The 21,368-nt window shown below is 44.0% G+C and overlaps 1 protein-coding gene across 3 annotated transcripts; it reads left to right on the forward strand.

The window, feature by feature from the left end:
• The first annotated feature begins 8,210 nt into the window (after positions 1–8,210).
• Positions 8,211–10,753, forward strand: LOC135973221 (myb/SANT-like DNA-binding domain-containing protein 2). 3 transcript variants are annotated; one of them, XM_065555431.1, is made up of 3 exons: positions 8,211–9,189; positions 9,397–9,474; positions 10,184–10,753. In XM_065555431.1, exons 1-2 carry the CDS (start codon positions 8,613–8,615, stop codon positions 9,429–9,431), a joined length of 612 nt encoding a protein of 203 aa, XP_065411503.1. In that variant the 5' UTR covers positions 8,211–8,612; the 3' UTR covers positions 9,432–9,474; positions 10,184–10,753. The 3 variants fall into 3 exon arrangements, with proteins under 3 accessions (XP_065411503.1, XP_065411497.1, XP_065411486.1); XM_065555425.1 differs by having other exon boundaries at positions 9,397–10,753; XM_065555414.1 differs by lacking the exon at positions 9,397–9,474.
• Positions 10,754–21,368: the final 10,615 nt, after the last annotated feature.

Consider the following 21,368-nt stretch of genomic DNA (forward strand, 5'->3'; position numbering starts at 1 on the left):
GGGAAAGGCGGAGGTGAGAGTGGGAGGAGGGACTGGAGTGGCTGCCATGGTGCATGAAATCAGTCTGGCCAACAGAGAGCAGGTAGGACCGCTGAAGACTATTGCCGGAGAGGAGATTAAAGACAATCTAGGCATGGCGCAATATCTCAATGAATATTTTGCATCGGTGTTTAATGAGGCCAATGAAGGGATTAGGGATACTAGCACCACTACAGAGGGCGTTCAGAATGGGGGATTACCGTATCCGAGGTAGAAACAAAACTTGATCGCCTTAATGGGGCTAAGTCGGGAGGACCGGACGATCTTCATCCGAGAATATTGAAGGAATTGGCGCGGGAAATAGCAGGCCCGTTAGCGATAATATTTAATGAATCTGTAAACTCGGGGGTGGTCCCGTTAGACTGGAGAATAGCTAATGTGGTTCCTATTTTCAAGAAAGGGAAAAAAAGTGATCCGGGTAACTACAGGCCTCTTAGTTTAACATCTGTAGTGTGCAAGGTGATAGAGAAAATTCTGAAAGAGAAACTAGTTGAGGACCTGGAGGTTAGTGGCAATTGCGATAAATTACAACATGGTTTTACGAAGGGCAGATCGTGCCAAACGAATCTGATCTCCTTCTTTGAGAAAGTAACGGATTTATTAGATAAAGGGAATGCGGTGGACCTAATATACCTGGATTTCAGTAAAGCGTTTGATACTGTACCCCATGAGGAATTATTGGTTAAACTGAAAAACATGGGGATCGATATGAAAATCCAGAGGTGGATAAGGAATTGGTTAATGGGGAGAATGCAGCGGGTCGTATTAAAGGGTGAACTGTCAGGTTGGAGGGAGGTTACTAGTGGAGTGCCTCAAGGTTCGGTTTTGGGACCCATTTTATTTAATCTATTTATAACTGACCTCGGAACCGATTGCAAGAGTGGGCTGATAAAGTTTGCGGATGATACAAAGGTGGGAGGCGTTGTAAATTCGGAAGAGGATAGGGATATCCTGCAGGGAGACTTGAATGAACTTGTGAATTGGAGTATCAGAAATAGGATGAAATTTAATAGTGAAAAGTGTAAAGTGATGCATTTGGGGATGACTAATAACAATTTTAGTTACAAGATGGGGACGCATTGGTTAGAAGTAACGGAAGAGGAGAAGGACCTAGGGGTCCTTGTAGACCGCAGGATGACTATGAGTCGACAATGTGACGTGGCGGTGAAAAAAGCCAGTGCTGTCTTGGGATGCATTAGGCGAGGTATATCTAGTAGGGATAAGGAGGTCCTGCTTCCGTTGTACAAGGCGCTGGTGAGACCTCATTTGGAGTACTGTGTGCAGTTCTGGTCTCCCATGTTTAAAAAAGATGAACTCAAACTGGAACGGGTGCAGAGAAGGGCCACTAGGATGATCAGAGGAATGGAAAACCTGTCGTATGAAAGGAGACTAGAGGAGCTTGGGTTGTTTAGTCTGACAAAGCGAAGGCTGAGAGGGGATATGATTGCTATCTTTAAATATATTAGAGGGATTAATACAAGGGAGGGAGAAGAATTATTCCAGCTTAGTACTAACGTAGATACCAGAACGAATGGATATAAACTGGCCGTGGGGAAGTTCAGGCTTGAAATTAGACGAAGGTTTCTGACCGTCAGAGGGGTGAAATATTGGAACGGCCTTCCGAGGGAAATGGTGGGGGCGAGGGACCTGTCTGGTTTTAAGATTAAGTTAGATAAGTTTATGGAGGGAATGGTTTAATGGTAAAACATAGTAGTCAAGGAAAACCAAGCAATGGTAGGTAAATAGCATAATGGCTAAAAGGGGTCAGGATGGAGACTCTTGCCTATATGCTCGGGGTCTTACTGATCGCCATATTTGGGGTCGGGAAGGAATTTTCCTCCAGGGCAGATTGGCTGAGCCTCTGGAGGTTTTTCGCCTTCCTCCGCAGCATGGGGCAGGGATCTCTAGCAGGAGGGTCTCTGCCGATTGAAGTCACTAATAACAGGATTGGGGACTTCAGCAGCAGAGTCCAGGGAAGGGGTAGGGACGGTTTTATGGCCTGCAGCATGCAGGGGGTCAGACCAGATGATCATAATGGTCCCTTCTGACCCTAAAGTCTATGAGTCTATGAGTCTATGAGGAATAACTTTCTTCTCCCTGCTTCCAGTCACCATTGATCTAGGCAGAGATACCTGGCAGAGATACCTGGGAGAGGGAGGTGGGGTGGGGTGGAGAACGGGACAAGGCACTGAACCAGGGTGGGGGAAGGGGGACATCAACACACAGGGCATCAACCTTTGAAGGGGGAAGCACTGGGGACCAGCTACCAAGAAATTGCCTGGATGCCCATTCCCAGCTAAGAGCTGGCTCTCCCACATGATCCATTTTCAGTAATTCTCCTCATTCCCCTTCCCATATCTCCATCCTCCACATTCACAGTGGTCTCCCCTCCCCCCATCCCCCTGCAATCTGTAGCAATTACTCACCAGGCAATCTGCGGCTTACAGCAATGGCATGAGTATGTAGGTAAATAACAATCTCAGGATAGTTCCTTGAATATTGCAGTGGGGTGCCCAGTCCCCAGATCCAGGTGGCCCACAGAGAAAAGGGTTTTGTGTTACCCTGTACAGGCATGTCATGGTGTAGTCCTTACTTTGTCAATATTAATGCCAGTTCACTTGCCCAAGTAATTAGGAATTTTACAATGTCCTTGAATTATGTACAATGTTTCTATTTCACAAAATCCCATTATGTTAGTATGTACAAAATATATGCTCTGGGAGCCCAAGTGACTTCTATTGGCTTTGTCATTACAAATCTTTTGACTTCATAATTTAAAGTCAGTATTTAGATTGGAAGCAATATCGTTTTATGGGAGTAAAGCCATTTACAAAATTGTCCGCAGTTCAGCTGGTGCATCAACATGACAACCTTTACTATAAACCGCATTGTTTATACCTTTTGATAGTGTCATTGATCTTTCTGACCACGCTATTTATGGAGGAGTATTGAAGCAGAGCATGTATATTTTGATCCTCAGCATTTAAGAGTTTGTAAGAGTATATAAACCTGTATTTCAGTGTGGCCTTTGGATAAAATTGTGCATTAGTGGCACTGCCTCAGCATGAGCTATTAGAGGCACTTAGGCTCATGGAGGCCCAGTGCCTCCCCAGGTACAGCTGCTTTGCCGCCTTTCAATAGGTCTATTGTATATAGAGTTGGTTGGAACATTTGGTGTTCGTTCGAAGTCTTTTGCAGAGATGTATTGGTTTGGATTAAGTTTTTTTCAGGCCCAGGGCTCTTTGGTCCCTTCTGGGGGGAGGGATAGCTCAGTGGTTTGAGCATTGGCCTGCTAAACCCCAGGTTATGAGTTCAATCCTTGAGGGGGGCCGCTTGGGGAGCTGGGGCAAAATCAGTACTTGGTCCTGCTAGTGAAGGCAGGGGGCTGGACTCAATGACCTTTCAAGGTCCCTTCCAGTTCTAGGAGATGGGATATCTCCATTAATTATTATTATTGGTGGGAGAAAAAAAAACCCTAACTCTCTCACTCTGTAGGCTGGTGGATAGGGAACGGGGCTCAGATATAGGCAACTCAGATTCAAGTTCCTCCTTTGCTTTATTCACAGTGATCCGGGCTAAAAAAAAAATCTGTTCTGTGGCAAGAAGCCCTGAGGTTCCTGGCCCTGAGGCAGTCTGCATAGCTGAGCTGCACGCCCTGGTTGCTGTTGAGTGAAAATGACATTCTAGGCCTGGTACACACACACACTTTGAACTTGTATAACTATTTTGGTTAGGGATGTGATCTTTTTTAAAGCAAAATAATAATAATAATAAATAATCGCTCCAGTCTAGTGCTGTATCAACTAGGCCATACTGCTTCCAGGATAAAGGTACCCTAGACTGGTGTAGCTGGTTTCCCTTCCTTATGGGATTAGCTACAATGTTTTAAGCTCCTTGGTACCAATATAACTGTGGTTTTTCTTTTTTTCCAGCTTCAACTACTGTATATTAGTATAGTTAAAATACTACAACATTTGTGTGTAGATTTCAAAAATGTTACCCTGTATCATATTTATGTACCCAGAAGGCACATTTTTATTCCATTTCATATACCAGGGAGTGACTAAAACTAATCCAAGCTAGCTCAGGAATAAGCCTAATAAGGATTTTGATTTCTGATTGTGGCAGAACTTCAGTATAAATACTTTCCATACGCTTTACAGTTTGTGCCTCTTTAATTAAAAGGATTATAAAACAAACAAAACCATCCTCTTACTCCCCAAACGATCCATATTTAATTTATATTCAGGTAGCGGAATTTAATGGAGTGTATGACAGCTGTTATTTCAAGGGAACAACTGTATTCTGAAGAATGTTGGCAATTTTCCAAAGATGGGATAATTTTGGAGAGGGGAGTTCCTTGATGAAAGTTAGTTCCCTTTATGATGGAAATGGAAATTTATCTCAAGAAATTGAACTTCCCTTCAGCAGACCCATGTAGGAAAGTGCGATACTAAAAAATTGGTGTCTTCTTCCCTTGTGTGGCTTCTGCCTCTATAAAACTGCTGTGCATTTCATTACTTATTTTCAGGGTATCAGATGGGCCTGGCAATTTACAGGTGAATAAAAGAAGAAATTTACATTCTAAGTTACCTTGAGAACAAAACAAAATGATGAAAGACCATTGAGGGGAAGGAAGTGGAGTTGCGGTGATACAGCAAACAAGAAGGCAAATACCGGTGTGAAGGGGCGTAGCTTTGTATATTTTATTCTGTTTTTTTCCTATTCATAAATAAAATTCCTGTCACTGATGCATTACTGTTTTTGTCCCATGCATTCCAGAAAGATCTCTCTGGTGATCTCTCTTTCATCAATCATCCATCAGCAGCAGGATTTGAAGTAGGAAAGGAAATGGGGGTGGGGGTAATTAGCACATTTTTATTAAGGTATTAAATTGGATAGATAGTCCTATACCAGGCTCACCATGTGGGCCTTTAAGTTTCCACTTGTTAAAAGGAACCCAAATTTATCCAGGCCAGGTTAATCCATCTAGCACTGGCACTTATTGATAGACCGCACTATAGTAGCCAACAATTCTATTGCTGAAAATGACCTTTATGTTAACTTGGTATGCATCTCAGATCTTCATAGCAACTTAACACAATCCAAGTTTTATTGGAATGAAGTTTAGGACTTGTAGCCTCCTCAGACTCAGAGAACTTATTGCTCTTTGAGAGTTCCAGTCCCCTCAGGAGGCCATCGAATGTAATTGTCTTTTGAATGGCTCCAGTGGTTTTGCTTTAACAATATTGCCTGGTAGGCTGTTCCACAGATTTCTGATCTTTTTAATGAAAAAGTGCTTCCTGACATCTGCTTGGAGTTACTTTTCCTTTAATTTCCGATGATGTCCTTGTTCTATTATTTCTAGGATGCTAAAAATCAAAAGCTTTGATGTGATATATGCCATTAGAGATTTCGTGTGCTTCATTTAAACTCATCTTAACCATTTTGTCCAAAGCTACAGTATATTCTGGCTTAGTGTCTGTCAGCCTGTCCTCATATTTCTTTAGTCCAGGAACCAGCTTGGCATTGTTTGCTGAAAGCTATAATGGTTGTTTTTTTATTATGTTTGGCCGATGAGTTATGTTGATTTTTATTTCATATAGTAGCCCTGAATAGACACCAAAGCAATTTCCACTGTGCCTTTAAATTATGAACCAGCAGTAGCTGTGCCATAGTTAGGGACAAAACTAGCTTCTCACTGTGAGCTCACTTCAATAACCTGCTAGCACTCCTCTAAGGTGCTAGGGACCCTAAAATCTTAATTGGGAGTAGAGTGCACCTAGCAGCTCACAGAAGTGCCCAGCATGTTACAGAATGGGCTTGTTTTCAGACATACCCTGCTATGATTGCCTGAAAAAGAAATGCGTCCCTTGGAATTTTTATTAGCCACATCTCAGTCCCCAGGGTAGAATTTTTCTGGGAAGTTTGAAAAAGCTCAGAGAATGAGTAGCACGGTCCAGTGGATGAGGTTCTAGATTGCAAGTCAGCAGAACAATGTTTCAGTCATGCCTCTGCTAGGGCAAGTCATTTTCCTTCTGTTTCCTCTCCCATCCTTTGATTTCTTGTCTATTTAGATTGTAAGTGTTTGGGGGAAGGGACTATCTCTCACTATATATTGATATAGAGCAGAGGTGGGCAAACTACGGCCCACGGGCCACATCCACTTCACACTGCTAGCACAAAGTTGTGCAGTGTAGCTGGCCATGTGTGGGAGGAGCATAGAGATGTTGTATCAGTTACTATATCACCTTCTCATCTGTGGCATAGGAGACAAACTTGGGGAACAGGAGGTAGGCAGGGGTTGTCTGTGCCCGGCCAATATCAGCTATTTGAGGATATTGTCAGCTGAAGTAAGACAGGGCAGGCTTCAGGCTCCTGTATTGTATCCTGAGGAACAGATCTGCATACAGCTGGTGTAGAGTAGGATTCAAGACTGATCCTTCTCCTCAGATGGGCATCAAATAGCTCCTTCTCCTGTCTCAGTGCTTCTTTTGCTCATTAATTCCCTACTCAGCACAGCAAAATAGGGAGCCAGAAAAGGGAGATGAGAAGGTGGAACGAAGAAGGGGGATGCTGGTTAAGAGGATTACAAATCCTTAGGCCTGGGGTAGATGGAAAAGCAGATCTGTTGCTGCACCTCATCTCCCCAGGCCTGAATGAGTGTGTGAGATCCACTGTAAACTCCTTCCCCTCGGTTCATATACTGTGTGACCACATTCTTGTGATGGGCATGGTATAAAGGCTTAGATAAGGGTGAGAAGAGTCTACACTACAGTCCTTGTACCCCCAAACTAGGAAAGGAGACAAAAGGCAATTCTCTAGATCTGCCTTAAGCATTGCCTTACAGCACTGGGAAGACTACTGTTGTGGTTGTGGTGAGGGCTGGATATGAAGCAGCAGAAGAGATGGAAATCCAGCAGATGGGTGCGATAGTGGAGGGTGCAACACTGAAGGATAGATTTAGGATGACAGTTAGCCTGGCAGTGTGGAGGGCAGGTATAATGCTATCTCTAAAATACAAGGGAATATGGCTAGTCACTTAGGGCACACTAAAAAAATGCAGGTTCTGTTTGGTGCGGTTGATGGTTGGCTAGGTGGAAAGGATGTTTGCCTGGAGCAGAAAAACCCTTCAGAACTATAAAAATAAATTTAAAAATAAATTAAAAAAAAAACTGGTCCTTCCCCCTTTCCTCCATCTAATTCCTCCATCCCCCTGCACACACACTGTGGAGATTCACTGCCTAAATTAATACTGACTGAGACAGCATTACTTTCGATATGCTTCCCTTCCGTGATGCCATTAAATGGCCAGTGGCTGTCTGGGGAGGTTCTGATAGTATGACATTAAGTGAACCGCACGGGCAGGGAACTGGAGGAGATAGGTTGAATTTGGAAGTATTTGGCCTCCAGGTTGATGGCCTGTCTCCTAAGACTTGTAGTAGCCACACAGATGTACAGGATGATAAGGCCAACATCCCTGGCCACTCCTAGAGGAGCAGATTCTCCCTTCTTTCACTAAGCTAGGAAATTGCACAGAGGTTCCTCTACCCTTCATAGGCTTTCTCCATATTGCAGATGCACTGACCCTATGCTGACAATTCTGATGGTGAGGTGTGGTCAGAATAAAAGCCAGTTCACTTTACCATAGCTCTATTGTCTCTGTAGTGCTAACAGAACTAATACTTCTTATGTTAAATAAAGTAAATGGATATGAGCTGGAATACCCCCCGAGACCAGATCTGTTGAGGAAGAAGACACTGTGTTTACAGTGTAAATATTCTGACTTAAAAAAAAAAAAAACTTGGCTGGAAATAGCAACTCATCTTTGAAAATAATTGATAATAATAATTAATAAATCTTCCTGTAATGGAATACCTTAAGAATAATGAAATATTAGAATTAAGTCTGGTATTGAAGTGATGGGCAAGAATACATAATTGGAAAGATTTCAATAAAGAACCTTTGTACATTGACAAACTTTTCAATTTGTATGGGACAAAATTCAAAGACCACTTATAGTAGCAGTCCCAAATTATAAGTATCATGATCATGTTTAGAATTGTTAATTAATATTACCATTATAAATTTAAAATATTTGCATATACATCAGGAGAAAAATAATAATTCAAAAGACATGAGAACCCCCAAATCTATGGCATATAGAGATTTTCTAAGGCCTGGTCTACACTAGGCGTTTATGTCGAAGTTAGCGCCGTTAAATCGAATTAACCCTGCACCCGTCCACACTGCGATGCTATTTAGTTCGACATAGAGGTCTCTTTAATTCGACTTCTGTACTCCTCCCCGACGAGGGGAGTAGCGCTAAATTCGACATGGCCATGTCGAATTAGGCTAGGTGTGGATGGAAATCGACGCTAATAGCTCCGGGAGCTATCCCACAGTGCACCACTCTGTTGACGCTCTGGACAGCAGTGCGAGCTCGGATGCTCTGACCAGCCACACAGGAAAAGCCCCGGGAAAATTTGAATTTGAATTCCTTTTCCTGTCTGGCCAGTTTGAATCTCATTTCCTGTCTGGACATCGTGGCGAGCACAGCAGCACTGGCAACGATGCAGAGCTCTCCAGCAGTGATGGCCGTGCAGTCTGGGAATAGAAAGAGAGCCCCAGCATGGACTGATCGTGAAGTCTTGGATCTCATCGCTGTGTGGGGCGATGAGTCCGTGCTTTCCGAGCTGCGATCCAAAAGAAGGAATGCAAAGATCTACGAGAAGATCTCTAAAGACATGGCAGAGAGAGGATACAGCCGGGATGCAACGCAGTGCCGCGTGAAAATCAAGGAGCTGAGACAAGGCTACCAGAAGACCAAAGAGGCAAACGGACGCTCCGGATCCCATCCCCAGACATCCCGTTTCTACGAGGCACTGCATTCCATCCTCGGTGCTGCCGCCACCACTACCCCACCAGTGACCGTGGACTCTGAGGATGGGATACTGTCCACGGCCGGTTCCTCAGACATGTTAGGGGACGGGGAAGATGAGGAAGGAGATGAGGAGGGCGAGGCAGTTGGCAGCTCTCACAACGCTGATTTCCCCGACAGCCAGGATCTCTTCATCACCCTTACAGAGATCCCCTACGAAGCGTCCCCAGCCATTACCCCGGACACAGAATCTGGTGAAGGATCAGCCAGTAAGTGTTGTAAACATCTAAACATTTATTTTTAACAAAACAGGAATATTAACAATTAAAAGAATGGGTTGTTCATGATTAGTGTGCCCTAGGCGCTTAACGGTTTAGTAAGGGGCAGTGCAAGTTTTGAAAAGAAATCTAGCAATGTCCGGTTTTCAGTGATTGTCCTGCACAAGCCGCTCTACTGTGTATTCCCTGCTACTGCAGCTACAGTAAAATGCGGTCTATATGTGCGGGGATAGAGCAGTAATCCTCCTGGGACATCTCGATGAAGCTCTCCTGGAGGTAACTTGAAAGCCGTTGCATGAGGTTCTTGGGGAGAGCGGCCTTATTGGGTCCTCCGAAGTACGACACGTTGCCGCGCCACGAGATTATCAGGTACTCGGGGATCATTGCTCTGCACAGCAGGGCGGCATACGGCCCTGGTCTTTGGAGGCTTTCCCGGAGCATTCTCTCTTTGTCGCTCTCGGAGATCCTCATCAGGGTGATGTCGGCCATGGTGACCTGCTTTTAATTAGGTAGGGGAATGTTAGTGTTGGGACTGCTTTCCCGTTCCTTTACAGAACTGTCACCGCTGGTTTGCAGCCACGCGGTGGAGGCGGGAGAGGGGCAGCCGAAAGGGATCATTCCCGGGGACAGCCGCGAGGGGGTGGGACAGGGGCAGAGTTCCCGCTTGCCGGATTGCTGGCAGCAGGGACTGACATTGATTTAAATGTGAAATGAGGCCAGTGGTAATATAAAAGTTTTAAACTGCCACAAGTGTACGGCTTACCATGTCTGCCTGCAACAGAAATTCCGTTGTGCTGCCTCGCTTCTCAAATGTGCTGTTCAAGACCCCAGGCACAGAATGCGAAGGCCGAGAATTCGACCTTGTGCTGAGTGCGCATGTGAAAGGTGCTGTGCATGGTCTTGTTCACAGAGAAAGACTATGTTCTTTGTTCACAACTACATTTATCTTTCAGAGGAATTCACTCCCTTTTTCCCATTTCCACAGCCCCGTCTGCGACTGTCTCACAACCTAGCCTGGAATCACACTCCCAGAGGCTAGCGCGGATTAGGCGTAGGAAGAAGAGGACACGGGAGGACATGTTCTCTGAGCTTATGGCCTCTTCCCAAGCCCAGGCAGCACAGCAGACCCAGTGGCGGGAGAACTTGACCCGAATGCACCAAGCCAACATGGATCGGGAGGAGAGGTGGCGGCAGGAAGACCAGCAGGCGACTCAAACGCTGCTTGGACTACTGAGGGAGCAAACGGACACGCTCCGGCGCCTTGTGGATGTTCTGCAGGAACGGAGGCAGGAGGACAGAGCCCCGCTGCAGTCCATCTCTAACCGCCCTCCCCCGCCACCAAGTCCCATACCCACCTCACCCAAAGTGCAAAGAAGGAGAGGCGGCAGAGTCCCTGCTAACTCTCACTCCACCCCTGCAGAGAGCTCTAGTAGCAGAAGGCTCTCATTTCCCAAAATTTGAAAAGTTCTTTCCTTCCCGCCTGACACAAGCCCACGTCCAAGTTTCACCTCCCAATGCCATGTGTAGTTGATAATAAAAAATTCGTTTCTGTTAACTACTGTTTCAATCATGTTCTTTTGGAGGAGGAGGGGAAAGGGGGTTGGAAATTGGACAGGACAGTCTCCTTTGGCAGGGTACATAGTCGGGGGCAGGCACAGCAGCAGGGCACATACACAGTGCAGTGATGCAGTGACTAGTTGCCCCGGTTAGTCTGGGAGGTTGTTTTGATGTAATGTTGGGGGGGGTGGGTTGCTCTGTGACTTTGTGGCGGGGGAGGGCAGTTACAGATCTTAAGCGCCGGTCCTTAGACAGGATCACAGAGCCACACAGCATGGGATCTGTAACCGTCCTCCCCCTGCCACAAAGTCAAATAGACCTCCCATACACACAGTCCCGATCAGGAGGGGTGACAGGCTCCGTTGAAACAAGCATCCCACCGCAGCGGAGCCTGTCAATCCTTGAGTTTAGAAGCTGCATTCGCATCACAACACTAGACCCGCCCCGCACCACAGTCTGCGTCCCAGTTTTAAAAAATTCCCGCTAAAACAGTATTAAAGAAAACGGTGTGCTTTAACAAAGTAGAACTATTTTTATTTCGACACGTGTGTTGGAGGGGGGGTGAAGGGGGTATGTAACTGGATAGGATAGTCAACATTACCTGGGTAAAGAAACGGGGGCAGGTTTAGCTTCTCAGTACACAAACTATAAAATCACAGGTTACCCTGCTCACTCAGGAACTTTGCTTTCAAAGCCTCCCGGATGCACAGCGCTTCCCGCTGGTCTCTTCTAATCGCCCGGCTGTCTGGCTGTGAGTAATCACCAGCCAGGCTATTTTCGTCAACCTCCCACCCCGCCATAAAGGTCTCCCCCTTGCTCTCACAGAGATTGTGGAGCACACAGCAAGCTGCTATAACAATGGGGATATTGGTTTCGCTGAGATCACAGCGAGTCAGTAAGCTTCTCCATCTCCCCTTGAGACGGCCAAAAGCACACTCCACCACCATTCTGCACTTGCTCAGCCGGTAGTTGAAGAGTTCTTTTTCAGTGTCCAGGGCGCCAGTATAGGGCTTCATGAGCCAGGGCATTAGCGGGTAGGCTGGGTCCCCGAGGATGACTATAGGCATCTCCACATCCCCAACAGTTATTTTGTGGTCCGGGAAGTAAATACCTTGTTGCAGCCGTCTAAACAGACCAGAGTTCCTGAAAACACGAGCGTCATGAACCTTGCCCGGCCATCCCACGTAGATGTTGGTAAAACGTCCCCTGTGGTCCACCAGTGCTTGCAGCACCATGGAAAAGTATCCCTTTCGGTTAATGTACTGGGTGGCCTGGTGGTCCGGTGCCAGGATAGGGATGTGAGTTCCATCTATGGCCCCACCGCAGTTTGGGAATCCCATCGCTGCGAAGCCATCTATGATCGCCTCCACGTTTCCCAGGGTCACTACCTTTGGCAGCAGTACATCAACGATTGCCTTCGCTACTTGCATCACAACAACCCCCACGGTAGATTTGCCCACCCCAAACTGGTTCGCGACTGACCGGTAGCTGTCTGGCGTTGCAAGCTTCCACAGGGCTATGGCCACTCGCTTCTGTACACTCAGTGCAGCTCGCAACCGGGTGTCACTGCGCTTCAGGGCAGGGGACAGCAACTCACAAAGTTCCAGGAAAGTTCCCTTCCGCATGCGAAAGTTTCGCAGCCACTGGGATTCATCCCAGACCTGCAGCACTATGCGGTCCCACCACTCAGTGCTTGTCTCCCGTGCCCAGAATCGCCGTTCCACGGCATCAACATGACCCATTGCCACTGTGATGTCCTCGGCGCTGGGTCGCCTGCTTTCTGACAGGTCTGTGCTACTCTCAGACTTCAGGACATCACCGCGGTGCCGTAGCCTCCTTGCCTGACTTTTCTGCATCTGCCTCAGGGAAACCTTTATGATAAGCTGCGAGACGTTGAGAGCGGCCACAACTGCAGCGATGGTCGCAGCGGGCTCCATGCTCGGAGTACAGTGGCGTCCGCGCTGTCAATGACTGGAAAAGCGCGCGAACTGTTTTCCCGCCGGCGCTTTCAGGGAGGGAGGGCGGGAGTGATGGACGGATGACGACAGTTTCCCAAAAGCACCCTCGACTCATTTTGTTACCCAGAAGGCATTGCCGGCTACACCCAGAATTCCAATGGGCAGAGGGGACTGCGGGAACTGTGGGATAGCTGACCACAGTGCACCGCTTCGAATGTCGACGCTATCACCGTTAGTGTGGACGCACAAAGTCGAATTACTGTCCTTAGTGTGGACACACACGTTCGACTTTGCAATATCGATTACAAAAATTCGATGCAAGTAAAATCGAACTACTCTCGTAGTGTAGACAAGGCCTTAATTAAGGAAATCGCCTGCAACCATTCTTTGAACGGAAATCTGTCAGACTGCATTGAATTATAATGTTTTTTTCCCTCTTTCCCTCTACAAAAGTGACTTGTTTAGGTTGGGGTAGTGTTGTTTAGTATGTTGTTCAGAAGTTTCTGGCCAGATGATCTTTTTTCAAAAGTAGGAAAGATAAGACCTTAGGCAAAAAATGGGAGATCTAATTTCAGAACGACAAAGAAAGTGGTATTTAGTAATCAAAAGATATTTGTCTAACAGAAAGTATCATAATATATTTCAGATTGGCATAATTTTAACATATAATTGATTGCACTTTTGTTATCATTCCTCTCATATAAAAGGAATAAGTTAGTAACATATACTTTTTTTATTTTCTAGATTTTTATAGCCAACACTTTAGAGGAGTCTTTTAAACGGCCTGTACAAAATTTGTGTAAATCTACATTTGCATTCCCAAATAACCATTTGAAAGCCAAAACAAGTGGTTGCCTGCAAAAATGTTTGCCTGGATACACCCTTGTAGTTTTTTAAATGCAAGTGTGAGGTTTTTGTCCCTGCATAGAGGGATGCTTGTAAATCTTTCAAGCATGAGTTTGAAATTATGACTCATTTTCAAATTACAATCTAAACCTCAAACTTTTTTTGGAATAGGCATAGACACACAGCATGAAATCCTGGCCCCACTAAAGCCTTTGACTTTCATAGGGCTGGGATTCAATCCACAAAGTTTATTAAAAAAATGTTTTCATAAAAATGTGTGGGACAGAACAGTGAGTTTTATAAGACACATTAGCTCCTAAGAAGAATGTGGCTTGTTTCTTGTATGTATTTCAGGCTGGATAAACATAGAAGGACATGATTAGATAGACCAAAGATTAGTAATAGGCAAATGTCAAAAGGTTCAGTTAAGCATCCAGAAGTTCAGAATGTAATGGCTCTTGGGATTTTATAAGAAATTGGATGAGCTGGTGTAATTTGCTTTAGATTCCCCTACAGGCGCCAGTCGGATTTTTTAAGTGATTAAAGCATATTCTGACAACCTCTAAGACCATCACCTGTATGCAAGAGGTTAATTCCACCCCTTGACTTCAGATAACGCTGCATCAGCCCTTTGGAATTTTGGACTTCCAGTCCTATTTAGTTACAGAGGTAGCTGGACTATCAAGCTGGTGAAGACAACACTGTTAAAAGACTCTGGATAACAAACTGAATTTTGTATAAAAAAAATATCTCTCAGTCTTTTCTGTAGGAGCTGTTCCACTTTGTATACATAATTAAATGCCTGTTGGAGCAGGGATTTGAACCTGAGTCATTCACATCCTATGTGAGTGGGCCAACCACCATGCTATAGAGTCAGCCAACTGCACCCTCTCTCTGGCCTAATGAGTAATTAATTTTTAATACACAGTGGACCAGCTCTAACAGGAGAGATTGAAAGAACTCTACAATATAATAATACCCAATATCTCTGTGTTTAGAGAGCTCACCTAAAATATGGGAGCCCTGCTCCAAATCAGGTATTTGAAACAGATCTCTAGTATTCCAAATGAGTGCCCTGACCACAGGTCTAATTGTAGTAATTAGAGGGAGTCCTCTCTAGTGGGGTTTTTTTTTTCTTGAGAAACGGCTGATCTGGTTTAAACACCTAACTCCATGAGAGGGGTCACAGCTGAGAAGCCTGAGCAGTGGGAGTCTCCTCCTTCTGGCCCGTCAGTCAGGCACCAAAGCCCAACTCAATGGGAATTATGTGTCTAAATACCTTAGAGGAACTGGGCCCTAAGCTCCTTTACCTTATATTTCACTCCTGGCTGGCTTAGACAGCCTCCTGCTCAGCTAGCTAGGTTCTGAGAATCCCATTCCTACTCCCTCCATGCATTGTACAGGGAGTCTGGTCACCTAGCTTGCAGCTCTAAATTCCACGGGGCAGCAGGGCAGCTAAGAGTTAGGCTTTGTTCTGAGTGTTGCAACACCTATGTTCCCTTTGTGAATCTGGTGCCCCAAACCACAAAAGTACTTAAGCAGACACACAACTTCAAGCAGATGACAGCAGTAGCACTACACACATGCTCCAGTGTTTTATAGGATCAGGGTCACAGTGCTTAGAACCTTACATGGACTGAGCTCTAAGCTTCAATCTTGCTTTTAATGTGTTCTCTGCACCATTGAGGAAAAGCTTGTGGAGCCACATTGACTTAAGAGGAGAAGGATGGTTCAAGTTGCTAGCCTAGAACTCAGGACTTTTCAATTTGAGTCCTTGCTTTACCACAAATTCCTGTCTGACCCTGTAGAGGTCACCTAACCTCTCTGTGTCCCAGTGCCGCATCTGTAAAATGGGGATAACAGCACTTCCCTACCTCACAGGGGCATGGTGAGAGTAAATACATTAAAGATTGAAAAGTGCTCAGATACTCCGGTAATGGGACCATATAAATACCATAGATAGCTAGACCTGACCCAAAGTCTAGGTAGTCTGTGCAAGGGCTAAATTATTCTCCTTCACTCTTACTACTTGTGTGGGTATGTAGCCCAAGTCACAAGGTAGCCCCAAATGTAGGAAATGACATTCTTCTCTCTTTTTCACTCTGCTATCAAAGAGCTGGTGGGGCACTCAGGCTATATTTGAAACCGTGAAGTTGACTAAAATTAATACATCCCACTGTATACTCTTTATTGTGTTGCTTTGATTAATAATACTAATTTGTATTTCTTTTATTATATAGATCTCCCACTCTTCTTTTGATTCTGGGAGGACATGTATCTGTGAATCCTCCCTACTACTGGGAAAAGGGGTTGTTTTATTTATAAGCCTATCAACTTTCTTGCATGTACTATTAAGAGGACCGCCTCTTCCCCCCACCTCCCACACAAGTGCTATAATACTGTATCTTTGTGCTGCTGAAATTTAATTGGGAAGGTCTATTTTGTACCTGGAATATTTTAACTAATAAAATTGATGTGATTATACAACAAGTTAATTGCTTGCCTAACTGAGCAGAAATTGCATTTACACACACTTGAATGTTTTGAACAGGTGGTACTTAAAAGTATTAAAACTATTGGAAACCTAAATGAGAAACAACAATAAGTGTGCCTGGGGACATGACCATCTTTTTAAGTTTTTAAGTTCAAAACTTGCCTGACTAAATGATTGTAGACCCTGATTATTTTCCTGGACACAAGATTCCCAAATCAATGCATGTTAGGCACCTAAATACCTTTGGGGATCTGGGCCCATGCTTATTTTCTTGCTCTAACATTTAATGCCTGGCTTTACTGTGTTCTGTACCATGTAGACCCCTAACATTCAGTGCTTGAGAATGAACTCATTCTGGCAGGTGAATTGAACACCTGGGAATTCAGACCAATTTTACATTGTAAATTTAACAGATTGTCATTTAGAACATAACAAGACTATAAAGTGTAGTAGTCCAGACATCATACAAGCAACAATAGACTAGAAATTCATGGCAAATCTAATTTCATGGATACAATACTGTGTATGGGGACTGATAATGTTGATCACTGTCATAAATACCAAAGGAAAGAGAAAAGAAAAGGTTATAATTGTGCACCAGATCAGTATTCATTCAACCGCATTACCAGTAACTACATTTAAAAGTCTAATAGAATAAGATTTAGGATACTTAAAGAAGTATGGGCTGGATGAATGGACTGTAAGGTGGATAGAAAGCTGGCTAGATCGTCGGGCTCAACGGGTAGTGATCAATGGCTCCGTGTCTAGTTGGCAGCCGGTTTCAAGCGGAGTGCCCCAAGGGTCGGTCCTGGGGCCGATTTTGTTTAATATCTTTATTAATGATCTGGAGGATGGTGTGGAGTGCACTCTCAGCAAGTTTGCAGATGACACTAAACTAGGAGGCGTGGTAGATACACTAGAGGGTAGGGATCGGATACAGAGGGACCTAGACAAATTAGAGGATTGGGCCAAAAAAAACCTGATGAGGTTCAACAAGGACAAGTGCAGAGTCCTGCACTTAGGACGGAAGAATCCCATGCACTGCTACAGACTAGGGACCGAGTGGCGAGGTAGCAGTTCTGCAGAAAAGGACCTAGGGGTCACAGTGGACGAGAAGCTGGATATGAGTCAACAATGTGCTCTTGTTGCCAAGAAGGCTAACGGCATTTTGGGCTGTATAAGTAGGGGCATTGCCAGCAGATCAAGGAACGTGATCGTTCCCCTTTATTCGACATTGGTGAGGCCTCATCTGGAGTACTGTGTCCAGTTTTGGGCCCCACACTACAAGAAGGATGTGGAAAAATTGGAAAGAGTCCAGCAGAGGGCAACAAAAATGATTAGGGGTCTAGAGCACATGACTTATGAGGAGAGGCTGAGGGAACTGGGATTGTTTAGTCTCCAGAAGAGAAGAATGAGGGGGGATTTGATAGCAGCCTTCAACTACCTGAAGGGGGGTTCCAAAGAGGATGGAGCTCGGCTGTTCTCAGTGGTGGCAGATGACAGAACAAGGAGCAATGGTCTCAAGTTGCAGTGGGGGAGGTCCAGGTTGGATATTAGGAAAAACTATTTCACTAGGAGGGTGGTGAAACACTGGAATGCGTTACCTAGGGAGGTGGTGGAGTCTCCTTCCTTGGAGGTTTTTAAGGCCTGGCTTGACAAAGCCCTGTCTGGGATGATTTAGTTGGGAATTGGTCCTGCTTTGAGCAGGGGGTTGGACTAGATGACCTCTTGAGGTCCCTTCCAAGCCTGATATTCTATGATTCTATTATTCTACTTTTTGTATAAAAATATATGTGAAATTAAAGTCTAGTGGAATATAAAACTAGATTCTAACAGCAAAACCAATGGGACTACTCAAAAAATATGGGACTGTTCATTGTAAGTAAGGATGACAGAATTTGGCCCCAAGTTAGGAACTTGCAGGTTACAGAAAGACTGTAAGTGTATATTGTGGCAATTTTATGCTCAATAGAATAGCTAACACAAAGCCTTGAACATTTAAAGTTTATTTTATTGAGAAGGACATGTTAGTCAAAGCAACATACAACATATTCTTTGGCAAAAAATGCCATGATATCTTAAACCTTGGCCTGTCAGAAGTAATTTCAATGTATTGTCTCATTCAAGTAATGGAACCTCTAAAAATGAAATCTCTTCTCCCCTCAAAAGAAATGCACTGATGTATGCACTTGTTGTCTTCTGTCTTATACTTAGATTGTAAGCTCTTTTATATATGGCCTATCTTTTTATTCTGTATTTGTACAGCTCCTAGCACAATGAAGTCCTGGTTTATAACCAGGGGCAAGAGCATTACAAACAATAAATAATATGTGATGTTATTAGGCATGAGCCCACTGGTTCATGGGACTTAAACACGACAATTTTCCTGACTTCTACCATCTAAGCCCTATTAATACACTTCCAGAAGACAAAGGTTACACCAGAAAAATTTGAATCAACATGTCAAGCCAACAGAATATAGGAAATAAAGCAACACGGTACTGACTCAACAATCATCTAACAAGTACACTTCAAAAGAAAGAAAGATGGTAATCTATAATATTGACTGTCTTGCTCTTCAATGAAATGCATTACAAAATGTCTGCACAAAGGGACTCTAATCAAGATGCCCATTAGAAGGAACACAGGCCATAGGAGTTCCCTGGATATATTCCTGTTCTAACTAGAGCATATCTTTTTGAAAAAGCATCCAATCTTCATTTTAAAATGGCTAGTGATGGAGAATCCATCACAAACCTTGGTAAATTGTTCCAATAGTGTATTACCGTTCAATTGAAAAATTGCCCTTTCTTTCTGATATGAATTTGTTTAGCTTCAACTTCCAGCTATTGGACCTCAAATCATTGTCTGCTAGACTGAAGAGTCCTCTGTTATCAAATTTCTGTTCCCCATATAGGTACTTATAGATTGTGATAAAGTGACCATTTTAACCTTCTCTTTAAATTAACCAGATTGAGCTCCTCGAGTCTTTCAGTATAAGGCATAATTAATCATTTGTGAGGCTCTCCACTGAACCATCTTCAATTTATCAATATCCTTCTTGAATTACAGATACCAGATCCATCTTGAATTGCAGTAATCCAGTAAAGGTTGAACAAGGGCCAAATATAGAGGCAACATAGCCTCCCTATTCCTACTTGATATTCCCCCTTTCATACATCCATGGACTGCATTATCCCTTTTGGCTACAATGTTGCACTGGGAGTTCATGTTCAGCTGATTGTTCACCGTGACCCCCAAGTATTTTTCAGAAGCACTGCTTCCCTGGATAGAGCTCCCCATTTTATAAGTATAACCTATAGGATGGTTTACAATTTTTATTACAAGATTATAGTTCTATATTGAATTCTACAGATCTTTCCTTAAGGGAAAAACTACATGAAAAATGTATCCAACTCTCCTCAATGAGACCTGACCAAAAGCTAGGGGTTGGTCTTCCTTTGTGTCAAAGTAAAGTAAAAGCAGGAGAGCAGCTCCCTATATCTTTGATAATCCTTCCCATCGATTAGCCCAGCAAGTATGATTTTGGGCTCCAAGCCAGCTACTTCATACAGATTTAATGCATTAGGTCTTTCCTACTCAAAAGGTACAAGATACATAAAGTTGGGGGAAGTTCTTGGGTCAGATTTAGCACTTATATAAATCCAGAGTAATTCCATTAAAGTCACTAGAGTGACAGAGCAGAATGTAACCAATTATATTTATTACTCAAGGTCTATATCTACTTGAATTGTCATTCAGACACCAAAGTGTTTTCAGCCTCTTAAATAGTTTAGGTAAATTATTAAGCCTCTAGGTAACTCTTCAAGTGTTTTGGCTGTGAGTGCCTATTGGATCATGTCAGTAATATGGGAATCAACGGTTAGGTTTAAAAATTATGTCTAGCAATAGGATTTAGAATGATGTTTACCCATTCAGTAAGGAAATTTACCAGACTGAATCAGTCATCTCCTTAAATATGCTAGCGATACATATATAACTGCTTCAACTTTTGCCTTTAAGAAGGGTTATGGACAGCACAGAAGCAGTTGTAGTTCAGTTGAGCAACATTTTGGCTTTCACTATATCAGAAAAGCTGAGCTTTATCTAGTCTTATCAGAAAGGGCAAGTAGAAAGAAAGAAAGAAGCACGGAGGATTTGATTGGAGACATGGAGCCAGATTCACTCCCCAGGTTCTATCTACTTTTGCCACCCAGGCAGCACAAAAGGCAGACTCTGACCCTCACTGGCCAGCTGAGAATTCCTCCAGTGTGGTGCAGTTCCCAGCAAGCATAAAGCAGCATAGCCAGCTTCTATAACAACTCCTCCCCAGCACTGCAGTGTAGGGACGCAAGGGTGGAGCACATCCATTCTCTACTACTTCTCATCTGGCCTATGGTCTCACATGGACCATAGACGGAAGGTGTAAACAAGGACAATCCCTTAGATGCTCTAATTTACACTGATGAGATGGTTTAGCACAGCTGCACCATGATAATCCCTGCTCCCCCTCTCCCCTAGATCTTAACTGGATATTGATACAGGAGAGAATTTGGATCATAGTCTCAACCATTTCTGAAAATTTCAAGATATGGTCTTCTGAAATAGCTGAAAGACTTTCCTAAGGGGGAAAGGCACCTCATTCATGAGATGGAGCTTTTCTGCTTATAGTTTTGAGTGTGTGCATTTATATATGTACAAGAGAAGTGTGTTGGAATGGAGTAAAATAGCTGCATGTTCACAGCTCTGTTGAAATGTACATTTTAGCTAATTCAGTTCCTCTCTGGGATCAAGTAGTAGGTGACTTGCAACACAGAGAGGAACTTCTGGAAAGTCAGAGTGCTCTCTGTGGAGTAATACCTCACGGTGAGAGATTTACCAGCAGCTTTCACTTTGTACAGTCGAGCACTATATTACAATACCTGTAACTTCAGCACATTAGAAACTCTTTCATTTATAAAATACTTTTATCCCTGAAGACACCATCTCATAGCATTGGTTAGTTCCCACATGCAGAGCCCAAATCCAGCATGCACACACCTCCTGGGTAAAGCTCTTCCTTTCTTTCCCATTTCCTGGTCAACAGTCTGACTGCATAGGTCAGAGAGTGAGTTCTACAGATTCTTGGGCTCCCTAATAAGAGATACAGGCAACTCTATTGCAGAGTGATAATGATGACTGATGTGAAAACTGGCATGGGTAACTGAAGAAGATGGAATTACTCTGTCAGAGCACCTCCTTTGCTTCCCTGCCCCTATGTAGGTATTTTTAAAGGGCAAATCCATTGTCACCCTAAGGCTGCTTTTTAAACCTTC

This window comes from Chrysemys picta, chromosome 1, assembly GCF_011386835.1.
Source record: "Chrysemys picta bellii isolate R12L10 chromosome 1, ASM1138683v2, whole genome shotgun sequence".
In the NCBI taxonomy this organism is placed as follows: Eukaryota; Metazoa; Chordata; order Testudines; family Emydidae; genus Chrysemys; species Chrysemys picta.